The 19273-nt window shown below is 42.7% G+C and overlaps 1 protein-coding gene across 1 annotated transcript in view; it reads right to left on the bottom strand.

Moving 5' to 3' along the window:
* Positions 1–19273, bottom strand: part of LOC139711177 (DNA polymerase zeta catalytic subunit-like) — a 40384-nt gene that overhangs the window by 7505 nt on the left and 13606 nt on the right. Inside the window, exons 15-25 of the mRNA XM_071623092.1 lie at positions 13679–18396; positions 12088–13195; positions 11509–11637; positions 10500–10939; positions 9740–9855; positions 6196–6314; positions 5037–5155; positions 4075–4216; positions 2648–2892; positions 1455–1598; positions 44–113 (exon numbers count right to left, since the gene is read on the bottom strand). Of these exons, the coding sequence (XP_071479193.1) occupies positions 44–113; positions 1455–1598; positions 2648–2892; positions 4075–4216; positions 5037–5155; positions 6196–6314; positions 9740–9855; positions 10500–10939; positions 11509–11637; positions 12088–13195; positions 13679–18396 (7350 nt within the window). The remainder of the gene's footprint in view (positions 1–43; positions 114–1454; positions 1599–2647; positions 2893–4074; positions 4217–5036; positions 5156–6195; positions 6315–9739; positions 9856–10499; positions 10940–11508; positions 11638–12087; positions 13196–13678; positions 18397–19273) is intronic.

Genomic DNA, 19273 nt, shown 5'->3' with positions numbered 1-19273 from the left:
AGATATTAAAGGTTAAAAGGAGAAGTAGAGGATGGCTGGTTACCTTATCTCCCTTGTGATCTTTGAGAGCTTTCTTCACCATGATGCGAGTGTTCAAAATCTGATCCAGCATCCTGTCAAAATCATGCAAGCACACACAAGGAACGAAACAAAACAAGCAGACTGTTACACCATCATTTAATCTAATAATCTAATAATAACATAATTTATCAACAGCTGGATCAACATTGAAGAGTTTATGTCAAAAACATGTTAAATACATTTGAGTCAAAATGGAGAAACAGAGGGATTTTTTTTATTTGAATGAATAAATGAATTAATTAATTAATGGTTTATTGATCATCAAACTTCGCAGCAGAATGGGTGAATTGCGTCTGATTTACATCGATAAAAATACAGTGAGACAAAATTTCTCATACATATGCAAATTCTCTAATGCAGAGTTACGGTAACACAAAATACATCTACATCAGAGGATCACAAATTCACAAAACAACTTTTAGCAAGAGATCTACTAGATTCCTTAACTTCTTTTTTAAATATTGATCTTAATTTTCATAGTTTGTACATAATCTTATTTTGAAAATGAATATGGATTCATCATGTTCTGGAAAGTGAAAATAAAAATAGATTCATCACAATTTGGACATAGACTCTTTTCTTTTAATGTCCTTCAATTATCAGGTTTCTAATTTGAAATTTATTCAACTGGAAGAAAATAAATGTGTGCATGGTGACAAAGTATAGCTCTGTGGGGGACAAAAAAAAAAGTGAGAAATGATGAAAAGAGGATTTATCACATTTGGAAATGAGCACTTCAATTACTCAGCTAAAAGGTCCTGTTTACTTTTGGGAGCAGAGATTTAAAAGACTTTCAAGATATCACTTTTGATGCATATGTGTAGGTCAGCTGTATCACAAAACATCCTACCATATGAAATTTTTGCAATAGAACCTAAAATATGAGGAGATATCACAATTTTTCTCATTAAACCATAACTGCAGACGGTTTAGTCTGGAAACATTTTTATTATAACTATTGTGCACATTTTGTATATTAAACAATACTTAGCACTGATTATACTGGTTCAAATTTTCACATTGGTTGTTTCTATCCCTAAATCACATTTTAGAACTATTTTAAAGCACCAATGCTGCATTTTTGTTTCATTGCAAAAGGTGAATTATGCCTGTAATGCCTTTAAATTTTCATGTTTCTAAATTTGAAATATATTCAACTGGAAGTAAATTATTGCATGCATGGTGACAAAGCATAAATCTGTGGGAAAGGGAAAAAAAAGGTGAAAAATGATGAAAAGTGGATTTATCACATTTGGAAATGAGCACTTCAGTTACTCAGCTTAACATGATGTCACCTAATAAAATAAGAAAAGAAAAGAGGATCTAAAGCTCCTGCATCTTTGGAAGTCACTTGTGATCCTGGCTCCTCTTACCTTGGCAGGACCCCATGCCTGACGCTGTGCTTGACAAAGACGATACCGTTGGGGGAGATGTGGAGACCGTCGGAGGTGAGGAGGTGCTCCAGCTGTCTGGGAGGAGAGGAGAGGCTGGTGCAGCCCAGGGTGTATTCCCCTCCCCTGAGATGGAGTAAAGAGTGACAAAGGTGAGGAACATTATTTACATTGCTGGGTTCTGGTTTTGCTTTTTGGTTTTGGTTTTTGGTTTGGTTTTGGATTTGGTTTGGGTTTTAGGTTGGTGTAATTTGATTTGATTTGATTTTGATTTCTGCATTTCACAAATTAAACATAACATTAGAAATAGTCCATTCAAGTGCATTCATTCATTGGAAAATAATAATACAATATACAAATAGACAGAAACAATTGAAATGTAAATCATTGTAAATCAATCAAAATTAAATCAAATTAGTACACAGAAATGTAGGAGATCACCATCTTAAGGGTAAGCCAGACTATGATGGTGGCTATGAAAAGAATGCATATGGGCAACTTGACATTAAAAATCATTTAATAGTACAAGGACAAGGAAATTCTGAAAGAGACAGGTTATACTACATTCTTTTCATGACAGGGGCATTTTTCTTTCCTTGTGTTAGAATTTGTCTTCCTTCCACAAGAAGGAGAAAATCAAAAGGGAAATAAATATGAAAGATAGGAAAAGGGGGATATGAGAAACACAGCAAGACTACACTATTGGTTGAAAAGCATTATGGTCTCATGTTCACGAGAAGTAACAAGTTTATGACAAATTTCTAACCACAGAGTAAACTGCAATTCCTAAGATTAATGGCAAGAATATGTTTGTCATCCTGACCGAACTAGCAGAGCTACATCAATAAATATACTCTTAGAAATATAAAAACAGAGAGTCATAAGCAAAGTTTGTGACACACAGAGTTCTCAAGGACAACCATTGCCACTCAATTATTGTCATGGCATGACAGGATAAAAAAGTCATATGAGTGTATGTCTGCCATTTTGCACATCTTCTCATGCTGCAAAGATATTTTGTGACTGTTTCACACATCATACACAATCAATGCACATATATCCATCATTCAACCTTAGCCTACCAAAGATTACTTTCTCAAAATGCTAGTAACTTTGCACACAAAGCAGGTGGCCCATGGTGATGGATGAGGCTAAACCCTTCACTGCCAACTCACTGGGCTATGTGCTCCACCCGTCCGAGGCAGGTCGAGAAGCAGTAGTTGTAAGCGATCATCATGGACGGGTAGAGGGACTGGAAGTCCAGCACGATGACGGGGTCCTCGTAGAAGCGCGACTCTGGCTCCATGACCAGGGGGATGCATTCGGGCGCCTTGGACCGCGAGCGCTGGTGGACGCTGGGCGAGACAGCGATATAGTTGGCGCACTTGGCTTGTCGGAGCATCATAGACTCAACTCGGTACTGTTGCAGACAGAGAGATAACAAATTTGTCAGACAAAACTGATCTCAAATTCATGATTTTCTTCCGTCGAGATGTTTTCATTGCAACTGATTGACAAATTGCCCTACATCGACGTAAATAAGCACTGAATTGATCAGTGTCTTGTAGTAGCCATGATAAAAAAAATTCATGGGCGTACATACTCGAGCAGGATTTGAACCTACGACCTCCTGATCACCGGACAGGCGTCATCTCCACTAGAGCAGTACCTGCTGCATGCTATAAGGATTAGAACCAACACTTGCTTTCGGGCGAAAGCTCGGTGGTCTAGTGGAGATGACGCCTGTCCGGTGATCAGGAGGTCGTAGGTTCAAATCCTGCTCGAGTATGTACGCCCATGAATTTTTTTTATCATGGCTACTACAAGACACTGATCAATTCAGTGCTTATTTACGTCGATGTAGGGCAATTTGTCAATCAGTTGCAATGAAAACATCTCGACGGAAGAAAATCATGAATTTGAATAACAAAGCAGTACCTGCTGCATGCTATAAGGATTAGAACCAACACTTGCTTTCGGGCGAAAGCTCGGTGGTCTAGTGGAGATGACGCCTGTCCGGTGATCAGGAGGTCGTAGGTTCAAATCCTGCTCGAGTATGTACGCCCATGAATTTTTTTATCATGGCTACTACAAGACACTGATCAATTCAGTGCTTATTTACGTCGATGTAGGGCAATTTGTCAATCAGTTGCAATGAAAACTGATCTCAGCCAATCAGATGCAAGGATTTCAGTAGCTTATAACAGTTTGTCATAAAATATATCTGACAAAATGCTTCGTGAAATGCCTCCAAGTTCTGCCTGTGTACAAATGTGAAGTAAACTGGCTTAGTCAGAGCACTTCTAAAAAGGAAAATTGGTAGAGATTTGCCACTCTTTACAAATTTGCAATACTCACTTCAAAATGGACCTCATGGTGTAAGGGGGGGGGGGGAGGTTTTATAAACCTAACAAGGTTTTACATGTTTGTTTTCAAAATACAGCAATTAGGAAAAAGGTAAAGCATGTAGAAGTTTGGAACACAAAACACAAACTAGACTTAGTTTGCAGGCACAAACCCTTGTTAGTCATTAAGGAGTCAACAAGAGTTTGTGCCTGCAAACTAAACTGGACCTGTGAGCAAGTGAAAACTGTTGACATACCTGAGATCCCCTGGAGAGTACTGAATAGAATTCGATCCCAAAGAGCCTGGCCAGCTCACTGGTCCTTCCGATCAGGTCAAGCTGCTGAATCAGTCTCATGTTCCCCCGGACCCTGGTTGCATAGTACTCAATTGTTCTCCACCTGTTGTGGATGGAGATGTATTTCACACAGAACAAAGTTTAAGCCTTTACACTGGTTTTGGTTATATGATTCGGCACGCCGTACACTGGGGTACCGTTGTAACCCGGGGTATAGCGTTGTGTAGTGCCATCTCATGTCCATTATCACACACTTGTGCAATATTGTCATGGCAACTTTTTTCTCATCATCAGCACTGACATAAATCGGCACGGCAATAACGATCCCAATGCCGATTTTCCTTCCATTTCAACTTTTACATAGTGAAGATTACAAACAGGATGTACAATTTGTAAATGAGAGAAAAAAGTTATTATTTGCATGCATTAACTGTTGCATAATCACAAACAAGAAAACATTTGTGAGTATAATAATTCTAAAAACCATTTAATGCACATTTTTGGTAACTCAGAGTACAGTGATGGAAAAAAAAAATTCAACGAAATTTGGTACCCTGGGTACCCCAGGGTACCAAATACTGCATCATATATGGGATAGCGTTTTGAGAAGAAATTATCTGAATTGTGTTCTAAGATGCTTGATTGTTATATAATTTTGGATTGTGTTCACCAGTAAAAAGCAATGGCACTGTCAAAATTTGTCATAAAACATTAATCATTGTTTTTTTAACGTACTTAGCATTAAACAGATATTCAAGATGTATATACTGTAGCAGTTGTAGGTTGGACATTCTACATCTGGATAGGGGCAGGTTTCAGTGTTGTTTTTATTTCAATCAAGAAATGAAAAGTGAAAACAAAAAGCATAACACATCATGATGTCTATAGCACTGCAAACACACAAGGAATATTGTAGTAGATACCTGTAGCAAGCCGTGTTGTGGTCGAACCAGTCGGTCAGAGTGCGGAATGTGTAGAGGGGAAGTCTTTGGTGCAGTACGTGGTAAGCCACATTCTCAAACGTGTAGATGTTGAGATTTACCTGTAAGTGGTGCAGAAATGTTTGAGGGTATAACTTTAAAAAAAAACAAACAAACAAACAAACAAACAAACAACAACAACAACAACAAAAACAGATGCACACAAAAAAACACATTTCTGGCATACCACACCCTAAAACGAGAAGATGTCAAGATTCACCGACAGTGTTGCAGAGATGCTTGACTACTATTTGGAACAAAAACACAGTATTCATTCACATCATATTCAATTTCAAAACTGTAAAGTGGCAGGCAATAGTTGCCTCCACTGGAAATCCCATCTACTACAGCCACCTGTTGGAAAACCAATCCCCCTACACCTGATCATGAAATGAATCTCTGGCCTTTCTTTTGCATAGCTGCAAACATTAACCCTTTCCTTATGAGAACTGGATAATCCCTAAGACTTCGTATAAAGCTCATTGGGTTCCAGTAAAAGGGTTTATAATGAATTTACCAATTCCTCTCCGCATCAATTCACTACACTTTGACCCATGTCACGTTTTGTGTTTGATTTTCTATTTTCTCTCTCCTTGGCTAATAAAGATTCTCATTAAAAGCTATCCCCAACAATTGAAACTTGAAGTAAAACCAAAGAACTACCCAGTGAATCTTACTGTCAAAATCGATCTAGTCTGACTAAAAAATCTGTACTCCTTGTACGTACAGTGTATCAACAAATCTTACTGTAACTCATGATCACGACTGTCATTATTAGCATCATCATCATCAGCATCATCATCATTATCATCATCATCATCATTATGACTATCATCATCACCACCACCATCATTGTCATTATCATTATCATATCATCATCATCATCATCACCATCATCATCATCATCATGACTATCATCATCATCAGCAGCAGCAGCAGCATCATCATTATCATCATCACCACCACCATCATTGTCATTATCATTATCATATCATCATCATCATCATCATCATCATCACCATCACCATCACCATTATCATCTTTATCAACATCATTCGTAGTCTATTTCAAAAAGAGAAGCGTCCATGCTCTGAATGGTCACCTCGTGTCGGATAATCCTCCACAGGTTCAGAACAATCCTCCCAGCGATGGTTATCTCAGACATGTGATCGGCGCCATACGCATCCTTGTCAGCAGAGAAATGGCTCTCCCGAGGATCATCTGCCATGAGAACCAATGAAATTTGTGAGTTTGCATTATCATAATGCAAAGATTAGTATCTCTTGTAAGAGAGTGAGGTTGTCAGAGATGGTGGTGCAATGGTCCTCAGAGAGAGAAAAGGGGTTGGGTGTGGCTGAGATTGCTGGATTTTGGTCCTTTCCATTGTGTTGTCCACATAACTCACCAGGTAATTCTAGTCAAACACATTTTCCCCAAGCCCCTGAAATTCCCATAGACTATATACAGGACCCATCCAGTCACCACGGTCAATTGGTTGATTATCACATAAAAGGTTTGTAGATTGGAAACACAGCTTGAAACCAAAATTTTGGCTTGAGAACCATACACACACCTTATCCTATTATTGAACTAATGGCTATTTTCAAATCATACCTGCAATTGATAATAATGATTTGTTATTTCTATAGCGCTTTTTTCACTATATGTGACCCTGCACCTCAAAACAAACAAAAAGTCGCCAGACATGAATTTTTAGTAAAGACCATATTCTGAAAGAGCAGACTTTAAGCTTTAAAATGATGTATAACTCAAACCAAATGGACTCTCCTAACCTATCTAAATATTGGAAAGAAAGCACAAACTCAGGAAAAGTGTGAACTGAGAAAAGAGGCTCTGAAGTACAGTGTCTATTCAAGCGCTTAATCTTTACCAAACCGTGCTGGCTGTGCGATGAATGGGACAAAAAACAGGAAGTAAACCACCGGAGTAACAACAATGAAGGGATTATTAGATTAAATTGAAATTAGGCATGCCTCATTAACACATTCTGTTCATAATCAATGCCAACTTTCAAAGCAGTAGCACAATCCTTTCAAAAGTTATTAGAGTTGAAAGTGAAGAGTGTGGACAAGGTTTTTCAGAAATGAAAAAGGGATTCTAAAGACACACCTAATCACACTATTCTACCAAAAATGTTCGAGATAAATTGCTAAAAAACACACTTTCCTCCCGTTTTATGATACCAAATTTCAGCATAATGTAAAAGAAGACCTGCTCTTTCAGAAAATATGAAAAAGTCAAGTTCGGCTAGGTTGACCCATTTCACTTATTTTCAGTCCTCACGCAAAATCAGTGTGTGCGACTTTATGTTCGTTTTGAGGTGCACGGTCACATATACAAAGTGCGATAAGAAGTCATCCCTGGTCACTATAGGAGATGAAATATATACAAATAGCCAGGCAGTGACAGTATACAAATGATGCACAGGACAGAGTGGATCGGTGAGAATTGGATGCGTGAGTTTAACTTTGGAACTGTTTAAACCCATGAGTGCAGCCAGTGGGTTTTAGACTGTTCCAAATTTAAACGAGAGCGTCCAATTCTCACTGATCTACGAAATAGGCCTGTGCATCATTTGTGTTATAAAATGGGTCCGTAAATTGATGAAATACAACCATTTTCCCCATCATGCGTCCAGTACACCTACAACACTGTACAAGACTTGAGCCATGCATTTGGATTTTACCGGACGCATGGCCATGCGTTCGGATTCTACCGGACGCATGGCTCAGTGTGGATCAGTAAAAATCAATGCATGACAATTGACCAATCAGATTGCAGAGATTCTAAAGCCCATTTTATAATACAAGTCCAGTGCATGCATAGAGATTAATCAGTAATTCAGGTTCTAATGCAACATCATGAAAGTTGGACCAATCTGGACGGAACAAGCAGGTGAATTGCTCTGCTGAGATTTTTGCTTGCAATGGCTGATTTGTAACTCCTTTGTTTCAAGTGCGTAACAGAAAATAGCAGCTCCAGTTTGAGGGTTGACATGACACCCTCGTTGCAATCATTGAGGTGAAGAAGAATCTGTTCTACTGCAACATCACAAAAGTTGGACCAATCTGGGCGGGAGTACATGAATTGTCTTGCAGCAACTGTGCTTGCAATACCCCTTTCTTTAATTTGTAAATCAGAAAATAGCGGCATCAGTTTGGGGGTGGACATGACACTCTCGCTGCAATCATTGAGGTTAAAGGGATGGTAAACATATGTAGTACTGGATGAGGTGAGGATTCAGCTTTTGTTTTTTTGCGAGATACTTAGAAGCAACTTTACGAAGTGTTACAGAACATACAATTCCAGAAGAGGAATTCAAAGCTTATCTGATGAAAATCGGTTTTGAAATGGCTGAGATATTCAACAAGGCAATCGCCAAATTGTGTCTCGCCCATTCGCGTACAAGGAATTGATATTTTTATAACTCCCAGAAGTTAATTGACCTGCTTATGACCTTTGACCTTGTGGTGACCTTCAACACCCTAAGGGACATTTACCATCCAAGTTTGGTCACAAACGGACAAAGGGATCAAAAGTTATGAGCCACAATCAAATCGCGCCCTAAAAACCTTAACATTGGGCCCTAAAAGTTTGTTGACCCCTGTCTGTGACCTTTGACCTTGTGACGACCTTCACCTCCCCAAGGAACATCTTCCATCCAAGTTTGGTCACAAACGGACAAAGGGATCAAAAGTTATGAGCCATAAACGAAATGCGGCCTAAAATCTTAACATTGGGCCCTAGAAGTTCGTTGACCCTGTCTGTGACCTTTGACCTTGTGACGACCTTCACCTCCCCAAGGAACATCTTCCATCCAAGTTTGGTCACAAACGGACAAAGGGATCAAAAGTTATGAGCCATAAACGAAATGCGGCCTAAAAACTTAACATTGGGCCCTAGAAGTTCGTTGACCCCTGTCTGTAACCTTTGACCTTGTGGTTACCTTCAACTTCCAAAGAGACATCTACCATCACCCAAGTTTGCCATTGTAACAACATGTGTCGAGTTATGTGTGATAAGAGAGTCTTGCAAGTAAACTTTAACGTATGACCTCAAATGACCTTTGACCTTATCCTGTGACCTCCAACGGCACCATAACATGAAGGTACCCCAAGTGCATCTATGACCCAAGTTAGGTTGTAATCCAAGCAACTTATGTGAAGTTATTTGTCAAAAGAGAGTCTTGCAGGTAAACTTTAACGTAGAAAAGAGAGTCTTGCACATACTCTTTAACATATGACCTCAAATGACCTTTGACATCATCACATGACCTCCGACAACACCATAACACGACGGACGACGGACGGACGACGGACGGACGCCATTTGGATCCCTTAGTCTCGCCTTCACCTCCGGTGGGCGAGACAAAAATCAAGAATTAAGCAATCCTAATAAAAGATGGGTAACACCTTTTATTGGGATCGCTTTGTTTTGGATATCTCAGCCATTTCAAAACCAATTTCCATAAAATAAACTTTGAATTCCTCTTAAATTTACATGCTCTTTCATATTTCATAAGAGGTTTTTCATTATATCAAAGAATTATCATCAAAAAATTCTGGAAACCTGAAGCTCTATCTCAACCAAAACTGCACCATCCCTTTAAGACAGTGATAGCATACCTGGTAATCTCGATATCTGCTGACACAGCTGAACCTCCAGGAAAGCCGCTCGCTGGAAGAGGTAGCCCCAGGACAGCTGCTGGATTTCAAATCCTGCCAAAATGTCAGGATCATGCCTACAAAACAAAAGAAGAAGAAAAGATAAAAAATCCTCCAGAAAATAAACAGCATAAACATTGCTCCACAATCTTCCTCTTACAGTCATTTCCTCTTCTTGACTCACAGTAGTATCTTTAATAAACACTGCTGGATCATTGGAGGAGACTTACAGCCATCGGTTCTGTGTCTGGGAGAGTCAGACCCCAGACACGTAACTGAACTCACTGTAATTCTCTCGTAGATAGTAGGTTGTTCTTGTGAATTAGTCACACACACACACACACACACACACACACACACAGAATGATTGATATACTCGGGTTGTGAGGTCTGTAGATTTACACAGTATCTATTTATCAATCAAATCTTTGCTGCCCTGAAACTGCACCTAAAAACAAAGAAATAATTATAGCAATTGAGAAAAATATGCAGATGAAGATAAGTATGGAACAACAGACACATTTCAAAACAGTAAAAGTAATTTTAAGACTGTAAAAAACGGTTCACTTTCACATCTACCTTGTAATCAAATTCTGAAGGGAGATTCAAATTAAACTGTGTCTGATTTTGCCTGATTGATCAGGATATCCATTTTACCAATGTACTTCTCTTGTAAATAGTAGGGAGAAGCTTTCAGCATTCATGTTTTGTTGCAACTAACCTTCTGACTAGCTTGACAAACTCCTCAAACATGGCCTTCTCATCTTGAACGTAGGTGACATCCAGCCCGCTGACCCCTGACCTTGCTAGCCAGTCTCGCTGGGTAACAACGGTCGAGTCCGTTGGGTTCCCCGTCACTGCTGCTGTGCCTGGATTGTTGACCTTTGACCCCGGTCTGGAGAGGTCCACCATGATCATGCCGACCTGATGGCGTCCCTGTCCCTTTCCATCTTCCCCGGCTCCATGGTCCCCGTTTTGGTCGCCCACTTGATGGTTGCCGTGGTGACGACCCTTGGCCGGGCTGTGGGGGCTCCCATCACCGGGGTCATCCTTGTGGATGCAGTAGAAGATGGCACGGATGGGGTCAAAGTCCGGGTCTGGGTGGTAGTCCTTCCTGGTGCGGGTGTGGATCTCCAGACTCATGGTGGTCACGTGTTGTACCTTAACGAAGATTTATGGATCAAAAAAAGGGTGTGGTTCTGGTGGTTAATCTAGTCTATGTTAAAATTGATCCTGGCTACTAAGATGCTGTTGAAATACAACTCAACCTGTACTATTTAAAAACAAGCAATAATATTCAAGCAATATACACATACACATGGCGTCTTTCCATTAGGTTGTATGCTAAACAGACATGCTTTCATTATTGCATGCATTTCAACGTAGTATTCCTATGAATCATTTTCAGAGCCAAAGCGAGTGTCACCAAACTTGCAGCTGATATACTAATCCCTACTGAGATATCCAAAATGGCCAAGGACTACATAATCACCACACAGTAATAAAAGTTGTTACTGCCTTATAAAAGGAAAAAAAGAAAGAAAAGAAAACTGCAATAGAAAAATCAACAAGGCAAAACATTACAATCAGACATGGAAAGGTTCGGAGAGATACACATATTATGGTAAAGCACACTCAGTCCCATACATATCATCTGGTGCTGGTCTACTGGAGCAAATGCTGCGATGGTGTTGACTACTGTACATGTACCTTGGACATCTTGTACTCACCACATGAAGGGCCTTTGCATCTTGGACATTGCCCTGGCTGACCTTGAAGCCGTACATGTTCTTTGGTGTTGGGCCCTCGATCTGAGAGGTGAGTGCTTTCCTCTTCTGAAGAGGGGTGACGGGCGAAGACTGAGAGAGATGAAAACATGAGAGTCAAACAAATGGATTTGAGCAACTTTTGATAAGAATTTCCACATAAAATTTTCTTCTCTGCTTGCTTCTTTATATAAGCAATTCAAGTTTGTGCGCACAGCAGTTTTTTTTTCTTCTTCTTCTTTTTTTTTTTTTTGGTAATCGTATGATTGAAACTCTAATAATGCTGAAATGAACCCAGTACTTACATGTTTCCACTTTCATTTGAAAGCACAAATCATTTTCATTCTGTCTAAGAATCACATGACACAGTGTAGCATGATCAAAAGAAGGAAAGGAAAGTACATCCCAAAAAGTAAGATTTATTGAAAACTCAAAACTTCACATATTATACTACACAACTGTAGGATCGTGACCCGAGCTTTACACAAACTGTACAAATATCTTTGGACTGTTATAGTATGGACCATGAATAGTTTTTATTACCTGTGCTGGAGTGTTGGGAAGGTTAGGATTTTTCTTCAGTCTCGCCACATCCGACAAAGGTCCAGGTTTCTGCGAAGCTATTGGGGTCACGCCTGGCTGAGGGGGTGCCAGCGGGGAAACGGTCAGTGGACGAAGTGGTGTGCTGGACATTGGAGGGGTGTTGCCATCCCCTGGTCTCTCTGCCAGCCTGCTGGACTTTGGTGTGCTCCCGCTTGCCTGAAGAGGAGTGGCCATCAGAGCGGTCAAGTGATGACCGGTTGTTGGTGTGGGGGGATTGCTGCTGGGGTTACATTGTATAGCAGCTGTTGGCTCGGTGCAATTCACCTGTCCTGCTGTTGGGTGACTGTTTCCATCACTGCTATGAGGCGATGCAGTGCCCTGGCTATTGTCCTGCCCTGGACCCTTGGGGGCAGGTGGCTGCAGCTGTTGAGTTGCGGGGATGGACTGCTGATTGGGAGTGGGCCCGGGATGTTGCTGCACTTGATACGAGGGCTGGTGGGCAGGATTTAGCACACGCTGAATTGGCGATGCCAACTCCTGCTGACACTGCAAGACCCGCTGGTCACTGTGCGGCAGCGGTTGCAGCGCATTGCTGCCACCAGCTCTGCCTACCTGGGCAGTTCCACAGATCCCTTTCTCCCCAGCATACCTCATATTACTGTTTGTATTTGATTGGCTGGGAGTGGCAGGGTACGGGCTGGTAGGAACGCCCAGTGAGTTTCCATTGTGATGAGATGGCAGAAGTGGCATGCTTCGCCCTGGCGACTGGTGAGGTGGTGGTACAATGTGTTGATCAGGCTGCTGAGGTTGCTGGTATTGTGGCAAGGATGACCCTTCATGACCAAAGTGGTGCCTCTGCCCACACTGCTGCTTTTCATTCATCCAGCTGGTCACTGCATCCCTTGGAGGGGGATATCTGGACGGCATCCACACAGCATCCCTGTTGTACCCCTGGTGCACAGTGGAATAACCCTGAGAGGTGGGGGTATCCCCCTGTGACTGGACAACTGTTTGCCAGTGGGACAGACCCATGTTGCCACAAGGGGTTTCAGCATGCTGCAAGGTGGACGGGAGCATGCTCTGCACATGGGTTTGACTGGGTCCCTCCCTGTGGTGAAAGAGAGGAAAGCTGCTCATTATTTTCTTGCACAGGTGCCACAGAGAGTACTGAACATTACATACGACAGTATATTCTCTTGAGACTTGGCATCCTTTTGGATTGGAATATCTTATTGTAAAGGACATTTTGCAGAAAACTGAGAACAGACTATGCCCGCAAAAAAAAAAAAAAAAAAACCACATATACACACACATAAAAAAATGTACATAAAGGCCTAATTGTATGAATCAAGCAGCTGCTATATAAAACTTCAATATAAGAGAATTTCATTTCTGAACCCCGAGATTATGCCTGGGAACAGAGTCATGTTTTCCTAGCTGCAACCCCAGGGAACATCACACACATGGAGTATCATACTTGTAGAAGTACTTCTAATTCCATGCAAAATTTGTTTAAGTACAAAATATTTAACAAACACTTCAAACTTTATCCTTAGCACACGATATTAGGAACTCATTTTCCTGGTTATACCTTTGCCTTCCTGCATGATCTTGTGGATTTCCCCAGTATGCACACTGATGATGAACTTCTGGAAGGCCATACTCCTGGAGACTACTCCGCACCATGGAATCAGTCGGAGGCATGGCAACTGGTCTCCAAATCTTTGGTTTCGCTGCTGGGGCGGTGGTGCCACTGTCAGGGTATGGGTGCGGTGCCTGTGGATAGGACACCCTGTAGGGGGGCTGCCCAGATGGCGAAGGGTGCTCATGGTTGGATGGGTGGTGCTGATTTGGAGTTGATGGGTGGTGCTGATTCGGAGTTGGCGGGTGGTGTTGATTCGGGGTGGAAGGGTGGTGATGGTTTGGTGAGGGGTAAGGGGGTTGAGGGGACGGGTATGGCGGAGGGTATCCCTGACGCTGGTTGCTTCCTGGGGACGGATACGGAAGATGGTTGGCAGACTGGTTGTACCCCTGGCTCTGATCAACTAGTCTCTCCCCTCCATAGACCGATGACTGATTGAAGGAATGGTTAGACATTTCATACATGCTTTGGCTGGCCTGCAGATTGCTGTGGTAGTACAGTGACTCATTCTGCCTGCTGGTTCCAGCTGGCATGACAGATTCTTTAACAGGGTCATTCTGGTAAGGTGGTGTTGAGTGGTTCATGCTGTACTGGACCTGAGGTGGACTGCAGTCACTGCTGTGCTCAGAGTCTGTCTCTGGTATACAAGTCGGTTCCTGAGCTCCCTGAGATCCTGCATCTTGCCTCTGGCTAGGGTACTGGCTGGAAGATGTGCCAGAGTTGCTGCTGTCTGTTCTCTGGTACTGAGGAGAGTGTGAGCTGTAGGAGGAAGGTGCTGAAATCTGCACATCAGAGAAGTAAGACTGGGCCTTTTGCCCTGGTGTAATTTGGGGCGAGTTGCTGCTTTCGTCTGGAGAATTTGTGTAAGAGTGAGATTTGACTTGTGAATGTGAGCCATATGAGGAAGATCTTGATATTTGTACCTCGGATAAGTATGCCTGGTTCCCCTGTCCTGGAGCAATTCCAGGTGAGCTATTACTGTCAACCTGGGAACTTGTATTTGAGTGAGATGTCCCCTGAGGAACAGCATTCTGCGCCACAAGAGGACCATTGTCAGGAACTGGGGGTATCCCTGTGTGATTGAGCTGGTGCTGACCCTGTGGATGTAAGTCATTGCTAGGGACAGGATGAGAAGGAAGGTCCACACTGGTGTGTGTGTCACTTTGACTCCAATCATGAGCAATCTTTGGCTGCTCCCTAAGCTGCCCTTGCAAGTTCGGCTCCTGGTTTTCCTTACCACACCTCTCAATGACGTGGCCATGATTCCCAGGGACCTGGTCAGTTTTATCCAGTTTAGCAAACTCATTGGATATTGCATCAAGATCTGAGTTTCCATGCAAGTGGTCATCGATCCCAGAGACATCTTCCGGAAAGTGCTCCAACGTGAACTCTTCGTGTCTTGACTTTGGTTCTTGCTGGTTGGCCTTGCCATCGGAGGTCACCTGGAGCATCTTCTCATACACGCTGAAGTCTGATATTTGTCCCAGATTTCTCTCAATGATGTCCATTTCATTATCTGAAATAGGGCCAGGAGCAGCAGTCTCCTCCTTCTTGGTGGAATCAGTGGCCACTTCTTCCATTATCTCTCCCTTCACCTCTTCTTCAATATCCTCTTCAATATCCTCTTCAGGAATAGTCTCAACAGCTAGCCTGCCTTCTTCTTCCCTCTTGTCATCCTCCTCCTGCTCCTGTTCCTCCTCCTCCTCTTCCTCTTCTGCATCAGAAATTTTGCCAAGTGGGGACCAACATCTTGGAGGAGAGCTTATCTGTTCTGGACGTTGAGGGGAGTAGCAGGCAAGTCTCCACATCACATCTCTTGACTCATCCTTGCCAGGCTCACAGATTTCAATAATGGGATTCTGCGCTGTTTCTTCGATAGGGGGTTTAATTGGGGGAACGTAGTTCCAAGTTTTATTGTCTGGACCCCCACCGTACACATCTACAATTTTGGTTCTCCTCTTTTGTTGTACATCAAATCTTCTGAAAGGTTGCAATGCCCCCTTGTATTTGGCTTCTTTTGCCGCCATGCGAGATTTAAGTTGTTCTTTTCGTGGAGACACCCTCTGAACTCCTCTTAATCCTGGGGGTGTGTCATCCATGCGTGCCCTCTTGGCATCCGTCTGATCATTCTCCTCACTGAGCTTCCTCTTCACCTGCCGATCAAGGTCTCGGTACAGGGCGTTCCTGATGACCTCACCCCAGCTCTCTTCATCCAGACACAACTTTCTGAGAACAAGCTGAGGATTCAACTCCTTGCACAGCTTGAGCTTAACCAGATTGGATGCATTGAGCTTCAAGTAAGGCATTGAGACAGGATCAAACTGCAGAGGAGATGGCTTTTTTCCTTTCTTGGGCTTAATCTCAACTTTGTCCTCAGTCTTACCCTTCTTGTTCGTGACTGCTTTGCTCACTTTATCCTTCTGGCTGGTTTTTCCGTTGCTTCGTGCTTGTTGCCTAGCTTTCTTTTCAAGCCCTTTCTCATGTTTAACTTTTGACTTGCTCCCCTTCTCACTCCCATGAGCAACTCCTCCTTTCTGATTCCTGGTCCCACCAGAAGTCTCTCCTGCCACTTTGTTAGATCTCTTTGTTGAAACACTTTTCACTTTGGCTCTGTCAGGGAATTCTGCTTCAAGCCACTGAGGAATATTCTTGCGAGCTTTGGACTTGCTTAGGGATTGGGCACTTCTTTTCTTTCCGTGTTTGAACTCTGAGAGTTCCCCAGCTGCTTTGTCATGGCAAGGACTAACTTGGTGATCAGGAATATGCACATTTTTGAGAGGGCTCCTGGCCAACTTTGATGAGCTCAGTATGTCCTTTATGGGCTCTGACTTTGTCAAATCCTTTGGACTCCTAGAGCCCATGTGCCCTCTACCCAGTGTACAGTTGGCAGGAGGAACCGCATCGAAAACAAAAGATTGCTCCATGATGAGAGTAGGGTCATGACTCGACATGGAATCTTTAGATGAGCGCTTGGTATTTGTTCGGACTCTTGTGGTTTTCCTGGGTTTTGGACTAGTTTTGTTTGGCACTGACAAGTTTCTTCTCACTGGAACTTTGGCAGGGGACGTGTTGGACTCTGCTGAGCCGCTGGCAACTGTACTCGTACTTCTTACACGGGTCTTGGGGCTCTTCAACACGCTGACTGATGCAATTGCTGAAATGTCTATGGGAGAAAGGATCACTTTGGGCTTTGGTTTGACAGACTCTGCATACTGAAATCTAGGGGCCATCTTAAATCCTATTGCATCATTGTAAACAGCTATGGGTCCCTCCATGGGCTTGTGAGGACTGCGAATAATATTGTCTGACACAAACGGCTTTCCACGATCTTTGGCTTCTGATCCCCTCGGGCTTTTCTTTCCACTCCTGCCACAGCCAGCAAAATGAGGAGAGGTTTGAGCTTTGAGCTGTTTTTCCATGGGATCACTTCCTTCCTTTTGCTCCTCATGTTGGCAGTAGCTTCTCCTAGATCTCTTACCTTGTGACATTTTCCTTGCAGCTTTTCCAGATGCTGGTTTCTTCTTAACATTTGCTTGTCCACACTTCGACCCTCTCCTTGAAGACACTGGAGATTGGATGACCTTGAAGTCATCATCAGATGGTTTTCTTGCACTCAAGGCCCTTGCTACAGGTGATACAGCTGAGAATGAACTCTGCCTTGCAAACTTCACCGACTTGTCTGAAGCTGAAGGCTCTCCTTGTGGTGATACGTCAGAAGCTGTCAGAGACTTGCTCCTCCGAAGTCTTCCTGGACTATCTGAAACATTTGTGCCTTTCAAAGCAGTGCTCTCATCCCTTTGACTACTTCGTCTCCTGGGTTTGCTGACATCATCCTCAACTGACCTGGCACTGTTCCTCCTTGACCTCGCCATACTCGGAGAATCACTTTGCTCTTGAACATCACAGCTTTGGTTCACTGAATTGTGCCTAAACAAATCTCTCTTCACATTTTCGGGTGACGACCTTCCACCATCCATAGAGGCCGTCCTTGATGAAGCAGTTGTTGCCAGAGGTAGACGCTTTTTGGGTTTTATTGCCTCGGCATACTGAAAGCTGGGAGCTATATTGTACTCAATAGCATTGGCATATCTCTCTAACGGGCCTGTGAGTTCTTTGTGGGGGCTTCTGGCCATCTTTTCTGTGAAGAATGGCTTGTCTACCTGCTTTTGTAAGGTTCGAGGACTTTTAATTCCTCCCATTCCCTTTCCTACAGGAATCGTAATCTGAAGAGTTGGAGCCCGTTTTGAGAATTTTGCCATCTTCTTCCTCTTTCCCTTCAAACTAGGAGACTGTTTCCCCCTGCCCTTGAGAGACCTTGAGGTAACACTGTTTGATCGCCTGGGCCTCCTCGAAGATTCTCCGAGGTTGGATGGCACACCCCTGTGACTACCATTCATCGTGGTCTTCGGACTTCTTGCAGTGCTGTTCTGCCTGCTGCCTTTGGTCCTGGATGCCGATTCTTTGGACACCGCCCCATTGCAAGGTCCCTCTGTCAAGACCTCGATGGCATCTCCAATTTCTCTCAAGGGACCATCCACATGCTTGAGGGGAGTCCTGGCAATCTTGTCGGAGGCTAGTGGTCTGGTGTGAACGAAGCCATTCTGTGCCCTCCTGGGACTCTTCTCACCAAGCCTTCCTCTGCCAACCAGCGACTTCGTCTGACACTTCTTTCCGTCTGAAAAGTGAAGTGTGAAACAAATTTGTCAGGAGGACATGGGACAGATGAACGATATACAAATTTCATTTAACATGCCACATAAGGTATGATATAGGTCACAGTTGGCAATACAGAGCACTCCTGTTATGACAAAGTTCTTGGGAACAGTAGTTTCTTTAGAGATATCAAAATATTGGTATGACCAAACAGTAAAGCATGTAAGGATATATAAATGGTTATTTTGGAGCCTGAACTTTTACTTCATTGCAACAAGACTTTTGTTAAACCGAGTTCGTTGTAATTGGACAGCACTATAGCAATTTGATTGATATCATTAATTTGATGGATCAACGCCCCTCCATACTGTACAAAGAGGACATGCCAACTTGAAAGTTCTGTAAAATCAAGAACATATGGGGGAAAAAAATAATGCCTGCACAGTATTCACACATGGGACAAAATACAAACAAACATTTCTAATTTGCCTACTTTTCTATTTCCTTGCTCAGACCATTCATACAATAAGTCTGTGCACACAATGAGGTTGTCTACATGTTACAAAATTGTAAGTTCAATGTGCAAGACTGTCATCAAGTATTGTATACGCCGTATATTTCGCGAGGTTTTTATTTTTGCGAATTTCGCGAGTCAGGTGCTACTCGCGAAAATATTGACTCTGATCCCGATGTGGATGTGACGTCCGCGTGTACGTTTCCCCGTTCAGCACAAGACTCCACGATCGCGAATTTAACTACTCGCTAAATCATCGGGAATTCCCGATTCGCGAAAATTTAGACTCGCGAAATATATGGCGTATACAGTAAGTGAATGGGCAAAAACAGACTCAGGCAGATATTTTTTAGTTTTTGCATCAATAGTATTAAGCA

The sequence above is a fragment of the Diadema antillarum genome, unplaced genomic scaffold (genome assembly GCF_040938485.1).
Source record: "Diadema antillarum isolate AM-2024a unplaced genomic scaffold, OU_Dant_1.0 seq00001621_RagTag, whole genome shotgun sequence".
NCBI lineage: Eukaryota > Metazoa > Echinodermata > Echinoidea > Diadematoida > Diadematidae > Diadema > Diadema antillarum.
Note: the sequence above shows the minus strand (reverse complement) of the source record. Positions and strands in the feature narration are given on the sequence as shown.